At 46.0% G+C, this 19,215-nt stretch overlaps 1 protein-coding gene across 2 annotated transcripts in view; it reads right to left on the bottom strand.

The window, feature by feature from the left end:
* The window catches only part of ASTN1 (astrotactin 1), a gene marked incomplete at its 5' end in the record, with an annotated part of 280,379 nt that overhangs the window by 141,532 nt on the left and 119,632 nt on the right, over positions 1-19,215 (bottom strand). The window contains 5 exons of one of the 2 annotated variants that reach the window (XM_081298255.1): positions 1,749-1,940; positions 2,908-3,057; positions 7,811-7,918; positions 8,617-8,763; positions 10,295-10,688. In XM_081298255.1, coding sequence (XP_081154381.1) covers positions 1,749-1,940; positions 2,908-3,057; positions 7,811-7,918; positions 8,617-8,763; positions 10,295-10,688 — 991 coding nt within the window. The remainder of the gene's footprint in view (positions 1-1,748; positions 1,941-2,907; positions 3,058-7,810; positions 7,919-8,616; positions 8,764-10,294; positions 10,689-19,215) is intronic. The other variant, XM_081298256.1, reaches the window with a different exon arrangement.

Here is a 19,215-nt window from a genome sequence, read left to right as displayed (position 1 = left end):
GGACTCTGAGCAAGTCATGGAACTTCTCGAAGAATCCAAATGTTGATGTCAAATAAAGAGGCGGTTTATATCTGAGACCCCTAAAAACACACAACACAGAAGCCCTTCTTTCCACGTGCAGTTGTGGGTGCTTCCTCTTCTTTGAAACCCAAGTGGAAGCATCCAAGGTTCTCTGGAGATCATGCTTCTCTCAGAAGTGAGTTTAACAGCTAAGATTGTCCCAAATCCTCCTAATCCAAACCAGCTGGAGAGTGCGGGTACCAGAGCCTGGCTCAGTTGCATGGAGAGGCTCCACCTCGAGATGAGCTCTTTTTAATTTCTTCTGAGCACACTAGCTTTGGGCATGGTGCACAGCCCATCTGTTTGGTTTGGTGTTTGCCTGACAGCGTGGGCAGAGCAGCAAGTAAGCAGTCTTAGACATCAGATGTTTGAAATGCTGTACTTTCTCTTCCATATGGGGGCCTAGAATCTCTGCGATGGGCCCACATTAAATAACTCTAAAATCTAAGAACATGAACTTTAGATGTCTCAGTTACCTGCTGCTCTTCCAAAGAGATGTAGCATTGGATTACAATAGAAATGAGGGTTAGGTACCTTAGACTCAATCATCAGTGAGATTCTTTCACCTGGGTACCTGAAGAAGGTGCATCTGCATGTGTGGGTCCATGTGTATGATGTGGGGGCTGCATCATCTGGTGGGTGTATAAATAGTCTGACCCTGCCCCCAACAACCCCACCGCTTTTCTTTGCTTAAAGGTATCATAATACTTCTTTGAGAAAGGTCAATCCTGGTACTCAGGGTACTAGAAACAGGCCTTGGTAAAGACTACTGCAGATGAACCCCTTCCACAGTGAAAGTACAGAGCAATCAGGAATCAGAGGTCTGTGACCCTGGATGCACTGGAGCTCAGGGTAACATGGCTGTCCCTGCTCATGCCACGTGGGCATGCAGGCCCTCACACAGAGATGCCCCAGTCCCATCTGATGCCCCAGTCCCATCAGAATTAGAGATGCTCGTAATCTTTTCCAGGAATCCCTCTCTAGCATTTATCCGAAGAAGACAATTTGCCATGTGCCCCACATTTATGTGGAAAGATGTTCATTTTAATAGTATTTATAAAAATTAAAAATTTAGAGCATCCTAAATGTCAAATAATAGGGAACTATTTAAATGAGCTATGATATGGACAGACAAAGGATACCAAATGGCCATTAAAATTATACTATTCAGGATTATTTCATATTCTGGAAAACTCTCATGATGGAACATTAAGTGAAGAAAAGCAAAAACTCCCCTAGATTTAGTATGCTTCTAGGAAGCCTCAAAAAAAAAATCTATGAGAGGAGGGATTGGAAGGGAAGACATGAACATTTCAAGAGTTATTTATGGAAGAGATAGAAATATAGTTGACTATCATTTAGTTCTATAAGAAAATTTTCCAAATTTTCTATAATAAACATGCGTTAATTTTCTATCTCGATGTATCTGTCCCCAGCAGCTGAGTACTACTGACTGCAGGACAGAGTATGGAGTTCATCCTAAACTGGTCTTTCTGGAGTGGGGCTACAGTGAGGATCCTGCCAAGGCTTTGGCAAGGTGACCGCACAGCTTGATGTTCAGTGGCCTCAAGACATGCTGGCAGCTGGTATGGTCCAGGCTCGGGATGACAATGGGACACTGGAGTTGGGAGTCAGGGTCTGAGTTTCGAGGGAAGGACTGCAAAAGGCACAATCTCTCTGACAGTTACCCGCTGCCCGGTGCTCCTGCCTACCAGTTTCGGGGTCACATTGATGTTCACAGGGGTCCAGGAGCCGCCGGGCACAGAGGTCCATGGCCCAGGGCCCACTGGAGTTCTGCTGAGAGAAGAGCACCACTTGGGCAGGGTTCAACCAATCACTGGCATCCAGCTGGCTGCCCTCCAGCAGGATGAAGCGGCTCCCTGCAGGGAGACAGAGAGGAAGCGCATCTTAGGTGCACACCCAATACACCCTCAGTCACTGAGGCAGAGTGAGCCCCAGTGGCCCAAGAGCATTCCTCCCACCACTCCTAGCCCAGAGCAAGGGAGCAGCAGATGGACTGGCCATCATGTGGACTGGTGTGAGGCCAGGGACATTCGGCCTTGAAGCCATATCCCCCCACCCCAGTATCTTGCCCTATCCCATCTTGCCAGAGTGTTCCTAAGGGATACAGGGACGAGCAGCTCTGTGCTGGCCATGGCATGGCTCCATCAGACCCAGCCATAGGCACTGGCACTTGTCCAAGGAAAAGGGACCCGCTGCCTGTCTTCACGTGCCATGAAATAGCAGGCCCTCTGACACTGCGAGCAGTCCCCACCTGTTTCCAACCTTACAGCAACCGCGAGAGCAGACATTAACAAGTCAATTAGGTGCTGTGGGCTTAAATGACTCAGGGACTCTCAGAACCTGTATTACTCCCTCATTATATTGGGGTCCCCCTGGATGGAAGTAAATTATTGCTTCCGAGTTCTCGGCTTATAGCAAGTTACGGCAATTAGGAATTTCTCACCTGGGCAAAGCAAACCAAAGCATGGCTAATCCTTAAACACCTCTAGTACTCTACTGAGCTTTCCCAAAGGCTGAGAGAGTCCTGATGTCTGCCTACCTGTAGCCACGGTAGCTCTGTATCTCTCTACAAAGACAGAGGCTTATTTTAAAACAAACAGAAAGAGAGTGGGTATGAGAAGTGCTCTTCTCAGTTTGTTTTTCAACTTGCTGTCCTAGTTCATCTGCGGGCAATCCAATCTTGTCCTACATCTTCCTGTTCGGGTTTACTGCCCCCACATCTGCAGGAATAGGGAACAGTGGCCCTTGGCTTCTCTTTCCTCTCCCAACGGAAAACCTTCCTCTCGGGGGCAGGAGGTCACCTTCACGGCAGAATGAGCTCACCATCAGCAATCAGGTGCTCGGGGACATGCAGCGTGATTTTGACAACGAGAGGGCAACTGACGTGAGAGGAGCACACGAGGCCGATGACACAGCTGGTGATACTGATCAGGGTCAAGGTGGTCTTATTCACGGGACTCCGGGGAGAACCCACTAAAAGGGAGACAAACAGAAAACACGGTGGTAAAAAGCTTGGCATTGAAAGTCCAACTTGGCTTTTTGCGGTCCCACCTGGGAAACAGGGGAGGAGGTTGGCAAACATAACCTGCAGCAGGTGAGAAATGTCCCAGCTGCCTGACCTCAGTAAACTCCATTCTCAGAGACATCGTGTGTCATCAGGGTAGGAGGCAAGTCGGCCAACTGGTGGCCCTCAGGGTCAACTGTGGCAAGCTGGTTGCAAATCCTTTGCACTTTGCCTGGGCCAGGTCCACAAGAGAAGTCATAACTGGGGCATCTCTTCTTCTACTTGCCTGGCTGAGCTCCAAGTTCTTGCCCAAGGAGGCAGCCATGAGCTAAGCCCACCTTGCACTTCTGTCGCTGTCCACAGAGGGCACTCTAGAAGAGGCCCAAACTCCATGGTGCAAAGGGAGGGGCTTCCTCGGCTGGAAGAGCTTGTGCTTTCTCTATGGGTGACCCTTACTACCAGGTGACTTACTATTCCATGCCTGGACTGAGGAAAACAGGGCAACTCTGCTCCGGAGGAGTGGATGATGTCACACAAGAAAGCTCCCCTCATTCCTGCAATCATTGGAGGGGATGGTCATTGCAGGGGAAGAAGAAGCACTCCTGGGTGTCACACTCCTGGGACTGGGAAGGAGGGGGTTTGTTTTTGTTTATTTTGTGGTTTGGGTTTTTTTTTTTAATATTTTTAATTTTGGTTGGGAGGTGGAAAGAATAAAATGGAAGTGAGCCGAGGAGGTATTTTTTATGTGGGGGGCAGAATAGATGTGAGCAAGTTGACAAAACATATAGATCCTTTGGAATTTTCTTCTGTTCTATGTTGATAATTTCTTATTAATAGCAATAAAGCATATCCTTTATGGTAGACACTGTGCTGGGTTTCACACACATTATTTTATTTTTAATATCTGCTTCCTTACAATACACCTATAAGTCTGCACAGTAATGACCTACTTTATAGAGAAGGGGAGCAAGTCTCAAAGAGATGGACCCCATCACAACAGTTAACACTTAGGAAGTGGTGATTGCCAGGGCTGTACATGGTTCATATCACTGAATGATGGCCAGGTAAATACTATGAGGCAACTCCCATTGCGGAACAGAGAGTTAGAGAGGCTTCAGGGCAAGTCCAGGGCTGAGCATCTATAAAGGCGCGGAGCTGGGATCAAAGCACAGACCCAGCCGAGGCTCCAGCCCATAGAAGTGATGTGCTGTTCCTTCTTGGGATAGGAGGAGAGCTATGAGGGCAGCAGGAAGCCTCTGGTTCCTGTGTCCCTGCTAGTTGGAGGTATCCTATTCATGCTGGTGTCCTTCCAGAACAGAGTTCATCTCCCCACCCTTACAGATCTCCAGCCCAGCCCAGCTTCAGCAGTCGATCCACATCTAGAACATCCCTCGGCGATAAAACGCGGCACGTCCACACCTGGACTTGCCACCATGTCTCAAGCCCTGTCTGCTCTCACTTCCATTGTCCAGCAAATGGCTGTCAAACCAGCTTGATCTCACAATTCTGAAAAGCCCATCATTTCTAACTCTTCCCTCTTGATCTCAAGCCACCCTCCTGCCAACAATGCTATTAAATATTTCAATTTTCATTTTTGTGTCCCAAATTTCCCTCACTTCCATTCTCTTCATCTCTTCCTACCCCTATCGTCTGTACCAGCATCATGGCAGCAGCCATCCACCTGTCTCTTGCCCACCCCACCTAATGACCACACTGTCCCCAAAAGGATCCTTCGCTAAGCAGAGCTGAGCAGGGCAGCCCTCTGTAAATGCTCCCAATGATTCCAGCTGCAAGGGCAGGCCCAAGCCCCTCGCCCCTCCCCGAGTCAAGGCCACGTCCTTCCTGGCCTCTGCTGACCTTCCAGCTTTCTTTCCTAAGTAACTGTACTCAAAGTTTAATTCTAATAAACTCGCTGCTGCTCTCAGACTAGACCATCATCCTTTATGTCTCAGTGACTTTACACATATTATTTCCTCCTCCACAGAAGGCCATTTTGTCACCTTGTCATCCCAGTACACACCTACTCTTCAAGTCTCAGCTCAAACAATATCACTCTGTAAACACTTCCCTGAATCCTTCAAGAACAGATTCTTACTCCTTGTTCATCCAGCCCTCGGTGCACCCTGCTGTTACAGCTCTTATCACGCAGTGTGGCAGTGTCCTCACTGTTTACAGGCACTTGCCATTGCTCTCCGTGACTGCGATAACTTGCTGACATTCTCCACTCACTCCTGTGTCTGGCCCATCAAGTCAGAATCCAGCATCCCTACCTGGCTTCCTTATTTGCCCACAGAAGCAAGTGCCAACCCAGTCATGTGATGTGTGTGCATGGTTCTTTGGTAGCTAATTTGTTCTCTAGCCTCATCACTACCACCCCAGCAGGTTTATGTTTACATCCTACCTAGGGCTACCACATTGAATTTTACTTCCTTGGAAAAACCATGTTCTCTTGTGCCTTCAAGGATCTTCATGTGCTGTCCTCCTCTTCTGAAATGCTCTTACTCTGTACTCTTCTGTTTTAGGAAGTCCAACCCAATTTTTATATCCCCGTTCTAATTATTTCCTTCTTGGTTGCCTCCAACTGCTGCCAGGCAGGATTAATTCTCTCTTCTAAGTACTCATTTTGCTTTATTTATACCATTAAATGGAACCTTATCATTGTGCCATGTTTTCATGTTTCTACCACCTATCATAAAGCCTGACCCATAGCAGGTAGGTTATAAAATGTTTTTGCTGGTATGATTGATGTTTCCAGTCCAATTAAACAAGCACTTACAAGCATGCATTAAAAGCAAAATCCTTTACTAGACACTTCCAGAAAATAATTAGGCATGTTCCACCCCTAAGATGCTTACAGTCTAGTTAACAGCAATAGATAGTTGATGCACTAAGGAGAGTTTGACATTAAAAAGAAAGAATTTTATGCTGCTAAGGAGTGTATTCTAAATCATCATCATGGATTTTCGTAAATAAGATTTTATGAAAGAAGGACACACCGTTTGGATGTGGTGGCCTAGATTGGACAGGCTCAGGTTGAGTACCTGCTCTATAAATACACAATGAGGAACAAGGGAGAGGGTGACGCCGTCATCCATTCTCAACTCAGGGAAACTGAAGCTTGCTTTGGGAGCTAAGCTGCCCAAAGCCCCATTGATATATTCAGGAAAATGGTGAGAAACTTAATGCTAATGGTGTGAAGCCTATAGAAGCCAGAATTTAGAATTAAAAGCTTCTTCCAGTCTCTGGAAAGAATGCCCCCTGCATGGAGAGATTGAAGTGGAAGAAGGACTGAGCCCAAACATACGTCTTTGGGGGGTGTTGGTTAAATACTGTTTGGGAAAATGCTCATGAGCATAGCACAAAGTGATGTCACTCATCCTTCCTTACATCTCAAGAGGAGTTTGTCCAAGATTTTAAGATGGGGCACCACAGAAACCTGAGGTTGCACAATGGAGAGATTGAACAGCAGCAATAGGGATTTCACAGTGTTTTAGCAGCTGCCCCAAACCCCCACCCTTTAATATAGTTCAATCCTGACAGTGGCCCAATATGTGAGGTATTGTCAACCCACTCCGACCCTCAGAGAAGCTGGTGCTCTTCTCCAGCATCACACAGCAAGCGAAGCAGGGCGCTCACTAGTGTTTGAGCACACAGCTCCCTCAGAGATGGTGGTGACACCAGCCAAGTCACCGACAGTGGCAGCTGCAGCTGCAGCAGTCACATCTCAAAGCGCTAAACAGCAGTGCCGAGTGGCTGCTTAGAAGGACAGCTCTGTCACTGCCAATGACAAAGAATTTGCCACCTAAATTCTGCCAGGAGGGAAGAGAGGCCTAAACCTAGACTATGATAGAACCTACTGGGTCGGGAATTAAAGGTCAAAGAAAATTACACATTTTTCAGGCTGTAGGATTCTTCAGCTACTCTACCCCCAACCCCTGCCTAGCTCAATCCCCAGGCTAATCGGGCTGAGCAAACTAGGTGCAGGACTGCTGTGGTTTGGATATGGAGTGCCCCTGAGAGATCATGTATTAGCTAATGCCGGGATGTTCAGAGGTGAGATGATTAGATCTGTAGGAGCTATATCCGAATCTGTGGGTTAATCCACTTGATGCACTGGGTGGTAACAGTTGGGGTGTGGCTGGAGGAGGTGGGTCCCTGGGGGATCATATTCTGTCCCCAGACCCTTTCCCCCCTTCCCGAATGCCATGAGCCGTCAGTGCTCTGCCACACCCTTTTGTCCTCAGCCTCACCTCTGACTCAGAGCAAGGGAGTTGACCCACTGTGGACGGAATCCTGCGAAACTGTGAGCCCCAAATAAACTTTTCCTCCTCTGAGCTGTTCTTGTCAGGGATTTGGTCACAGCAACGAGAAGCTAACGCGGGGACTATGCATATTTTCCACATATAACACAATTTATCAACTTTATTTCTTTCCTCTGAACACCAAAATATGACTCCTGAGGCTTCCAGAAGGAATTGAGAGTCTTCTGACCAAGAAATAGCCTTTCAAACAACTTGGAAACTTGTTTGAGAGTGCCATTATCTGGGAGAGATGATTCTCTGAAAATTTCCACTCTAGGCTCTTCTTTCTTCCTCAGAAGGAAACACCAGGCCTGGTCCCAGAATTCTTGCTGCATTGACTCGCTTCGGCCCCCTCAGTCCCGCTGAGGCCCCACCTTCCCTCTGCCTGCACCTGCACCGCCCCCCCTCCCATCCTTCCTACCTCGACTGCGCCTCCGGCTGCGAGAGGGATCAGTGTAAAAGGTCAGCTGAGGGTCATTTTCTGCCTCTGTGCCAGAATCCCCTTCAGGGTTCAAGAAGGCGGAACCGGCTGAAATGAAGCACAGGCAAGACAACATTTTCAGTTTTTTCTTCCTGACACCACGTCACTGGGGAAGTTCAACAGAAAAAATCGATGAATCTGAGAGCAAGTTGACTGGCAATCTGGAAGAAGTAGCCAGGGACTGGGGCTTCCTGATATCCACGACTGTGAAGATGTGGAAAAGTAGTCCTCACTGGAGTCCTACACCCCAGAAAGAGGCAAAAGGTTTTTAGTTCTTCCTTAAAATGGCCTTCTGCTCTATCTTCTCTTTTATAACTTCATTTTTTTCTCATTAAATAGATGAGTGGGCAACTTTCCATATGAACAAATATAGATCTTTATTATCATTTAAAATGACCATATAGGAAGCTACTGGTCAGGAGACAGATGTGCCAGGTGGTTTACCAATTCCCTATAGATGGACATTTAAGCTCCTTTTGATTTCTCCCTTGGCCTCTCTTTTACATACCTCTTTGCACCCTCATCCAATTGCTTCCTAAGCATAGGTTCCTATTGGTGGAAACACTTGGTCTAAAGGTTTGCATATTAATCTTTTTTGGGGAAAGTGACACTTAGCTGACTTTTAGAAGGCTGAGCCAGGGCACATGCACTCAGTCACACATGAGATGAGGGTGAAGAGTATCCACAGCCCCGCTCTGCCCACATGTGGCCAGCTGCCTGCAAGCCCCAGCTCCAGGTGTGGATACCTCTTGCTTTGTTGTTGATCCGCTTTCTCTGGCTACTGGATGTGTGAGAGAGCAGGGTGGCCTGCTGGTGGTTGGAGTCCACGGGGCTCGTGGCAATGATGTTATCTTTGTACTTGTTCATCAGCGACAGCTTGGCATTGTCACTTCCTGTATAGAGAAAAGTCGAGGCAAAAATGTTAGCGACCTGAAGAACATGAGAGCAAGGAAATCTGCATGAACCAAGTAGATGAGGTTTCACAGAAATGAAATAAGGAACTGCAAAATGAGAGACTGGCAGAAACTAAAATTTTCCTCTTTGATTTCTAGGGACTACGGAATTGGGAGGAGTGAAGTAAGAGGATTACAACTGAAAATCCAATTCAACTAATTCCGTATTGATAAGTTCACAGCTTGTCACCCTTTGGTTACAAACTGACCGCAGGGACAGTACAGAATTGCCAAATAATTTGAATTTGTGTGCTTTCGGGAAGAACGTGCCCTATCTTTTTTATCACAGTCTATACCATTCTCTATTTTCTGACCTCCAGATCCTGTTGTGTGATCTGTCCACCCCCTAAAGGCACCTGAGTTTGTAACCCTGAGTACCATAATGGCTACTTGGTGGCCTCAGCATTATGCTAGATGCTGTGGGGAATATAAGAGACGCTGAGGACACCCCCTCCCCGATCTCAAAGAGTTCTCAGACTTTAAATCTCATAAGAAATGGTTATTTTCAGGGTTGGAGACATAGCTCAGTGGTAAAGCCCTCGTACAAAGTCCTGGGTTTGACCCAATACCACAAAAATTAAAAAATATAAATGGAAATGCTTGTTAATGTAGAATTACCTCTAGATAACAAGCAGAATTTCCATTTTCCTCTATCTGATTTCACTTTCAATCCCCACGAAAAGATTCTGTATCATAAGCAGCATGCAGCATCAAATATGTCTTCCAGGAAGATAACTGGGCAGTGCCTTGAAAGATCACTGTCAAGCGTTTATCTATGGGGATGTGCTTATTCATAGCATTGTGAAAGAGAGACAGGTGGGCTACTGTAAAAAATAGTCCTTCTCTCTCTGCATTTTCATTTTTGACCCTGATCTTATATTGGATTAAGTCTAAGTCCCACCAGTGTCTCTGTACATACACAAAGCATCTGAGGTCTGATACCTTGACTATATTCCTTCATTTTCTTTGAAAAAATACATCCTCTGTAGAGACCACAGAAGCATGGACAAGATACAACTAAACCACCCCAGGCCAAGTCTTGGGGGTCAGAAAAGAGAACAGATAGCACTGTCCCTTCCACTGTATGGGAGAATTAAATTATCTATGCAAATATATGATATTCGAAAAAAATCAAAACATGTTGGTTTTCCTTACAATTACCTTACTTCCCAGAGGGTTGCTCATTACACACTGAGCAGGCACTAACTCGTTCCTCTGTTGGATGCAAAGGTACCTCTGCTTCCAGTGCAAGGAGGAAGTGGAAGGGGTCCAATTTACACTGCTCTTCTGATTTTCCAGATTAGAAAATAGCTCCTGACATCTCAGGAAACAGACTATTTCTGCCCACCCTGGGAAGGGGCATTGGCACATTCCGCCTTGTAACACAAGCAGCTGTTGCCAAACAGCTGTTCCTACCCACTCTGGGGCTCCCTGAGACCGAGGACTACACAGCGCCTGCGCTCACCCCCACCTGGTGTGAGGTCCATCCCTGTCTTCTCGTTGCAGCCCTGCAGGGAGTCCAGGGTGCGTGTGACCTGGCTGGCGAAGTCCTCCCCTCCGTTCATGCACTCCCTCTGCAAGTGGTGGCGCAGGTCTGTGATGTCGTACTCATAGCCATCCAGGATGGGTGTCTCCCGGATGCTCAGCGTGCCGCTGGAGTTGTGGCCCTGCACGCGGGCATTGCGCAGACTCTCCCGCCCGTGGCCCCCGATCAGCACCGAGGGGATGTAGTGGATCTCGTTGGCCGCCTCCGCGCTGGCACTCTTCTGCGGCTGGGGGACCCGGCGGCGTTTGCACCAGCGCCTCCGGGTGTACAGGATCATCACCAGACACAAGATGGACAGCAGCAGAGCGATCATGCCTCCCTGGGAAGAGAGGACAAGGCATGGATGCGGGAAGACGGGTGGGCTCTCTCCACTAAGAGCCCTTGCTCCTTCAGCTATAGGCATTCATCACTCACTCGCTGGCACTTTCAGCATCACTCAGCAACAAAAGGACAGTCTGCTGTGACCAGTGGCCAACATGAGAGGAATGGAGCTGTTGTGGCCAGTGTATCATTTCAAGGGATCCGGTTGCTTTTGGCTTAGCAAACAATTAGAAGAAGAAGAAAAAAAAGTCTTTGGAGCTGTGTGTGTGAGAGGTTCTAGCAGCAGAAGGTGAGAGGGAGATTTTTTTCCTTAAGGCCAATCTGCAATATGTATACCTGGTTTAAGGCCCTTTTTATTTTAGCAGTATGGGGTGGTATCTAGTTTCCTGTCTCATATTGAACAATCCATCCCAGGTGGGTTCTAACTCTGGATCCACAGATCAATGAGCCCTATAAATCCTAAACCTCAGCTTCCTCATCAGTAGTGTGGAGGAGATGCCACTTCACCACCCAGGGTGGGTGCAAGAATTAGGTTAGGTAACTATGCAAAGTGCTTGACACAATACATCACAAACAATCAAGGCTGTTCTCAGCATCACCTGAAATGTCTCGGGCTGAATGACTGGCCCAGCAGGGAAAACCGCTGGTGAGTCCAGAAAGAAATTTACATCCATCAGGAACTTGCTGCCAGCGTGGGGAGAAATCACACCATCTGAATGTGACTTTTGGACAACTTCTTTTGACTAATTACACTGTCCTGAGTGATGCTCCCCATTCCTGCCTGCCCCTGCTAAGGGAAGGGACTGAGACCCACATCCTGGAGTCGGGCTGGCAGAGGACTTTCCTTCTGAGCCTATTGGTGCTCAAAGGTCACCACTTTGGAAGCCATTCCTTACAAGTCGGTATGTCACGCAGTTGTCTGTCAGAGGCAAAGACATAGTACTCAGTGAGATTGAGCACCTTGCCTTGACATCCACCTGGGGCAGGTTTGAGGAGGGCCTTCCAGGCCTGTTCTTGCACAGAGCACGGCAGGTGTAAATCTTCCTGTGCACAATCTGTATTCACCCCCTTTGTGTTGGTCAATATCCCTTCAAACCTATTTCATTAGACCGAGGTGTGCCAAATGGTCCTCCTCTCAACCTTGGGTTTCAATCACTGCCACCCTGTTGTGCAGGGTAGAGATGAAAATCCCCTATTAATTCCCAGAGGCCCACCCACACAAGGATGGGTCAGGAATACTCCCCCAAACACATTAAAGGAGGCCTTTCCAGTCTTATAATAATTATATTTTGGATTTATAAAGTTCCTTTCCCAGTAAATCTTCCTGTTTAACCTCTCTCTCCTATCATCACTGTGAGCAAAGGGACACACACACACACACACACACACACACACACAGCCACTTTTAAACAGGCTTCACAGAGGAGCAGAGACTCAAGCCAACAGAGTCAGCTGCTGAGAGACAGGCCATATCAGGTGGCTTGTTGGGGCAGATACGACCTCCTATTTTTCAAATCTGTCTTTTATCTGGAGGCTCTTTCCTCCTGGTGCACTCTCTCATGCAAATGCAGAAAAAGAGGAAATATGTTCAGCTAAATTGGGTGGTAGTGCAAAGACAAGTACTGAGGTCCAGGCTAACTGCCACCTGTCCTGCCATCCATCCTGGACTCCCTGCAGACATACAGAGCACCCTGGGTCCCTGCAGAACCCTGACTTAAAAGACACAGCACCTCAGTGCTGCCTAACCAATCCAGTGACCATGACCAAACCAGTGGTTTTCAGCAGAACCTTTATCTCAGAGTCAGATCCACTTTCCTTTCCCTCACCCTAAATTGAAACTGTGACAATAGGTAATTAAGCCACCAGGAAAGAATAACTTCCCAGCTGAAAGAAGTTGTCAGACATTAAATTAGGCTACTGAAAGCCAGAGGTAATTTTATTCTCTAAAGAGCTATAAGGGCAGCATAAACATCAATCTCCAAGGAATGGCTTAAACACCACGTTTCTGGTTCACATAGGGGTTCAGGGAACCCCTTGTACTCTTCCGGTCGACAAGCTCCTTTCAGAGGTCACAATGAAGTAATGATGGGATCCAGGCCAGAGCTTCTTTCCTCCTAAAACACAATAATGAAACAAGAATACCTGTCTGTAACTGGGCACTTCCTATGTATCAGATATTTGTCCAAAATGCTCTGCACTTTCCATCTCTAAGAGGTAGTATCAATTTTCCCCATTTTCCATTTGAAAAGGCTGAGGCAAAGAGGTGAAATAATCTGCCCGAGGTCACACAGCAAATGGCTAGTGGGTCTGGAAAGGAGCACGGTGACTCGTTTCAGAGCCTATATCCTTAACCACTAGGTGCAGTTGCGCTGAATGGACTCTGTTGGCAGGAATCCTGTCCATCATGGCATTCACTTCAAAAACCAGAAGAGGAGGGAGTAGGAGAGAGTGGATGATTTCACCCCTTCTATCCTCTCTCAAAGGAAAAAGAGAAACTAGTCAAAATGCACACTGGGTCAAAAGGCAGTCCATCATAAACAGGGGGCCTTCTCCCGAGCACTCCCTAAGTATCCAAATCCAAGGCCAGTTTGTAGTTTAAAAAGGACTCTGGCATCCCATATTCTCCACACTAGAGCAAGACGATGTGCATCACACATCACTACATGCCTAGAAGACACTATTAAGCACCTCAATTTAGCTGAATTTCGACCAAGAAAAGCATGCACTCTTCAGCTAAGATACCCTCTGAAAATCCTTTTCTGAGGCAGAAACCAAGGCTCAGAGAAACCCCAGCTAGATGGTGTGGAAGCCGTGCTCACCAGCCTCCCTCACCACTCTGCCATATTGTTAGGGTCGTCACATTTCCCTTTACCACATGTGGAGCTCAGATACTCAGTTAAAATGTCTACAGTTTACTGTTGAAAAAAATCCTAAGTAATAGGAAGCTGGAATACAGAGTTGGTTCAGCAAAGTGGTTGCATTTAGATTCTCTAATCTTGCTTTAGTGAAATGTGTCCTCTGCTGAGAGCCCAGGACTCCTGACCACCAGCTACCAGTAAGGAGCTCTAGCCTATCAGTGGAACTCAGCCCAGGCATATGGAAATGAATTCTCAGCTACTCAAATAGTACTATCTGGTTTCTCTCCTATGACCCAAATTGGTGACAGGTGTCACAACAGTTTGCAATGTCTTATTAATTGTGGTTTATTATGTAAATAATAATATGCATACCATAACATTATCTAATATTAATATGTAACATAATTTAGTGAAAATATTTTGTAATAATCATTTATGATATCACCATACAAATTCATTTGAAATACTTACTTGCTCTACCCAGATAGAAAACAGAAATATGTAGGTCTTTGCCTGTGTCAGTTAAAGGCGTGGGTCTAGTCCCCTCAATAATGGTCCTTGTTCATAGAGGACTTGGAAAAATATAGTGTTCTATTAATTATTATTATATTCCTATGATATACCACAGTTCTTTGTCATATTCCTTATTTTTAACTCTTCTACTTTCATAGATTTTAAGCAGTTTCAAGGAAAGCCATGGATGTCCTAGGTGTTTCTTTTCAAAGAATCTAATGAAACAAAGATGTAGCTGATGAAAACGGATATGTAGGTCAAGGGCTGTACCTGGGACCTTCCTAATAACCAAGTCAAAAAGAGAAAGATGAAATGCACACATCTGTTCATATGACATGAGAAAAGTTTGGGGGAGGAAAAAACTTCCTCCAGCATCCGAGTCCAAAGAGACTTCTGCCAGAGTCCACCCAGGACCAGGCTGTCCAACCTGGACAGCAGCAGCACGCCAAGCCCCAGGGAGTGGGTGGGGAATTCTCAGCCTGCCCACACCTCGCTCAGTGTTTCTGGATCACCCTCGCTGTGTTCAGGGTGTATTCTTTATTATTTGTGTTAACTTCAAATTTTACGGCACTACAAAATAAAACATTAGGGTGCATCTGGATTCAGATAACAAGCTGCAAACCTCCAAGATTAAGAAAAAAAAATCTCTCTCTCTCTCTCTCTCTCTCTCTCTCTCTCTCTCTCTCTCTCTCTCTCTCCCCCCCCTCACTCTCTCTTTAAAAAAAAAAATAAAAAATAAATAAAAAAAAAATAACACTGATGGCAAGATATAGAACTGTTTTGCTTCTTATTCATCTTTGCATGAGTTTTCTGATTATTCTATTGATTTTTCTCAAGACTGTTAACATTTTGTAACTAGAAGTGCATTTGGGGTATATGAGAGCTCCACATCTATTAACAAGTTTCTTGCCCCCCAAAAAGCAGCATTTTAAAATATATTTTTTCTTTAAAAATCAATAAATCATTTAAACTGGCTTTAATAGAGATCAGACAAATAAAATCAGCTTTTATTTTATTAGGGAATTGACATTTTCGGCTCTTACCTGAGAGAGTAATATGAGCTTTGTCAGACCATTTGTAGATTTTGGAATTTTTATGTAACAATGTTTTCTATAACACTGATGGTAGTTGCCCAGGGATGGAAAACTCTGGCCGGATTTCCCTTTTCTGTTTTTCCCAGTTGGTGGACCCAATTACAAGACTGCCTCGTGTTCACCTACACATTCACCCAGGTCCCAGGTCATGTCTCTCCTACTCATTCTTCAATGTCACACAGCCTCGGCTGAGTCCCCTCGTCTAGCTGTACTGTCTGCAGATCCTTCCACACAACAAAACACACATACCCCTACCTTTGATTTGCTAGTCAGTCGCATCTATTAGACTCTAGACTTCGCAAGCTTCATGTCTGACAAATCTCTTACAGCTCCAGGGTCAATCCTAGTGCCTGACATAAAGCAGACGGTCGGTTGTTTGTGGAAGGAAGGAAAGGAGGAAGGATGGAGGGCAGGAGGGAGGAAATTCCTCACCTCTGAGTACATTTCAGTAAGGATGTCTTCTGTGTGCCTGCAAGCGAAGTCCTCTGCTTAGGTGAGTCATTCTTACAATTCATTACTAAGTTCTTCAACAAGTGTTTACTGATAACGGCTTTAGAGAGGCATTTTTCTAGTGGTCACTGTTATGGAGATGCTGAATAATACAGGAATGGAGGCTGATCTACTGGTATCTACATTCTAATTAGAGAACATAAGCCACAAAACGTGTTTTTTAAAGAGAAATTCAGGCACAAAAGGAATACAAAAATGCATAACAGATGCTAGAAATAATTGTGGCTCCTCTTCTTATAACAAAAGAAATTGCAATGGGAGAAGATACCCTGGACTAGAGGTGAACCTCTGGGTAACACCCCCCACGCAGTGCACTCCTCCCCAATCAGTATGACATGAACAATAAGTCCTAGAATGAAAGAATCTGGATCTATCAAATGCCACCAAAGTTTAGGAAGTCACCTGGGCTTGTGAACCCTTGGCAGAAAAATGGGAAAGCTGAGATTTTGTTTCCAGTTGCCATCTGTCAAGAGGCTGCAGCCAATCAATCAGCTCACATTTCAAAGCTTACTTCACCCTAGGAGTAACCGGAAGAGCGAATCCAAGACATAATTAATTATCCCTCAAGGCAACTGGACAGACTGAATTCAAATTATATTCCTAAAAGAATTAAGTGGTGGTTAAAAAAAAAAGTAAGAATCAAATAGACAAGTTTGGTGGCTCTTGTTTCCTGTTTTTCCTTAACAATGCCCGAAGGTCCAAAACCCTCTCTCCAAGGTGACAAAAATCACTTATATCCATTTCTGGCTTTTATAGGAAGCAGGCAAGGAGGAAAAACACTGTAAGCCATATGACAGTTCTGGACATACTCTAGACAAAAAAATTGGATGAAGGAGATGGGTAGACACTGTCTTGAGGACCCGTCTGATCCTGCGGTCCTATGAGCCCACTGGAAAAACTAGACCCAAATTACTAATAACATGAAGGTCTCCAACAAAAGAAGAGGGCTAACAAGCAACTTTGTGCAAACTGCGAAGACTCTCTGAACCCCACCAAGGCCTTCATCTATAGCACAAGGTGACTGAAAGAAACACAGTGCTTTTTCAACTTGAAAAATGTCTTGATTATAGCACTTGATCCCTGCCAAGCTGGAAATAGCTCTATACCAGTAAACTAAGGGTACAGATGTTGCCCATGAGTTCTTCCTGCCCAGTACATCAGAAACTACAAACCAAGGACATAACGGAGCTGAATCCTTCAGCTTCTATTTAGCCAGTGGAGCCTCTGATAAGCAGACCCCCCCCCCCACTTTTCCTAATGGTATAGTAAGGTCTTTGAATAATCAAAATTGTGGTAATGCATTCTTGACATTGAGGATTCCTTTACTGCCAGAGGGAGTCACCCAAACCAGAGAGAAAAGCCCTTGGTTATCTCCTCTGACAAATCCTCTCCTCTGGGTGGCTGGTGAGTAGAAATACATTATCCCCTGCCCATCTCCCTCCCAAGTGGAAGTCAAGGGAAACACTGAGCATATTAAGTAGTGAGTTCAATTTATAAATTATCAGGAACATGACCTTCTCTTGGGGGCTTTCTGGGTCTTTAATCGTGTGGAAAGGCTTTTCCAGTTGCCATGGGCCACCACGTTAATTAAGAGGCCTCAATGCATCCTCTGGGGCTCTGGTGTGAATTACACGTCCCGTCGGTGGGGAACAGCTGCCTTGGCTGGCTGGGTTCTCCATGGGGCCTGCTCCTCCTGTAGCCTCCAGACCTCCAGGATGTCTTCCCACCAACCTTGCTCCAAGGGCCCAGGCTCAAGGAAGAAATGGGATATTCCCTAAGATCCTCTCTCATTCAGGAACAGGCACCCTTCCATGAACAAGAGACAAACTCTGAGACAAACAGCTCTCCAGGCAGGCAGGTGGATACATGAGGGCCCTTCCCACCTACCAAGGCCTTGAGCACATTCTTCTCAGAAGGAGACTCAGCTTTATAGCAACTCACTTAACACTTAATTCATTTATTCATTTTATTTTGCTTTGCTTTTCCCAGGTCTAAAAGTTTAATAGTGTTAGCTCTGATCACCAGCTTTCTCCTTTAATCTGGGAAGTCTGTCTTCAATTCCTTTGTGAGACTCGGGGCTTCATCTAATGAGAGCCTGGAGCCCTACAGGGACAGGGACTGGAAGCTAGTGTGCCGGAGTCAGCCTGGGCTATTTCAGTTGTCCTCCTTCAGATTCTTTTCTTGGAGTGCTTTTTCGGTTCTTGAGATTTTTCTTCCCTCAGACCCTTGACTTTGCTGTCCCAAAGAAAACACAAGGGAATACATGTGTTCATAAGCTGCTGAGAGTGCTCTTTGGTAACTTCCCTTTCCTGTCATTTGCCTTAATGTGACTGCTAAGGCTGAGTGATACTGAACATAGCAGGGTGACAGAGAGACAGCTCACCATGAGCTGGGTGTCCTGGTCTTGGGCTACCCTAGTGGATGCTCCCATTCCAAAGACTGACCTAGATCTCTGCAGACCAGGAAAGCAATGAGAAATAGGCTAACAGGGCAGAGCTGAGGTCCTTTGGTTCCTCTAGAAGTAGATCTAATGCTTTTCTGAGAGATGGTGCTGCCTGGTCAGACATGGTGGAGAGGACCTCAATGAGTGCCATGTATTAAGTGGCTAGCCTCACATATGCCCCATGCGTGTCTCTCTGTGTGTGCTTGCACATGCACAAATGTGTGTAGTATGCATGGCAGGCAGGCAGGGAGATAAAAAGGGTCCACACAGAAGCAAAGACACTCCAGGTACCCACGGGCAGAGCTGCGTGAAACAGACTCTCCCCCAGGCTGTGTGCATGAGCCCTTCACAACTTCACAAGCCAAGCATGATGCCAATAAATAAATACCTCCAGCTGGATGGTGCCCAGTGCCTTTTCTTGGCCATGTTCCTTTCCTCTCTCCTCTTTGTTTTTATGCAGTAGGTGATCTTGATGAAATAAAATAATGACAATAATCTGCTCCATTAGGACCAAACATTAAGGGCATTATTGAACAAGTAGTAGAAGAGGCAGCAGGCACAGGGTATGCTAATGACCGTTCGACTCTGCCTCTCTTTCTCTCTAAGCAAACGGAGTTGCTAAACCCCTCTTCCTCACGTCTTCCCAGAAGCCAGTCAGCCAACTCAAGGGAAGGAGAGGAGGTCTCAGGAACTCATAGCTCTGTGGGCACCAGCTGGGGCTGAGCAAATAAAAATCAACAACATTAAGAACTAGTCAATGAGGCCAGACTTCATGCAAGGCACATGTTGGGGTTCCAATGACTTCAGATGAAAACGGCCTTGAACACAGTTAGCTGGGAATAGAAGGGAGAGATATAATGTCAAGATCTCTCTGAATTTGGTACATATTCATCAGTATCACTATGTGAACCAGGAAAGCTTTAGCTGATCTGCTTCCTCTCCAGCTAGAGTGAGATAGATCCAGAAAGCTGTGCTATTCAGAGTTAGCTGCTGGTCAGGGCATTGGTGGAAGGCCTATCCCATGGGGACGGCCTTGCTCTTAATCTATTCAACACATGGAAGTGTAACTTGGTTATTGTGATTACCGGGAGGTCGGGAGTGCCAGAG

The sequence above is a fragment of the Spermophilus citellus genome (assembly GCF_964194105.1).
Source record: "Spermophilus citellus genome assembly, chromosome: 6".
Classification (NCBI taxonomy): Eukaryota; Metazoa; Chordata; class Mammalia; order Rodentia; family Sciuridae; genus Spermophilus; species Spermophilus citellus.
This window is presented reverse-complemented; position numbering and strand designations above follow the sequence as displayed.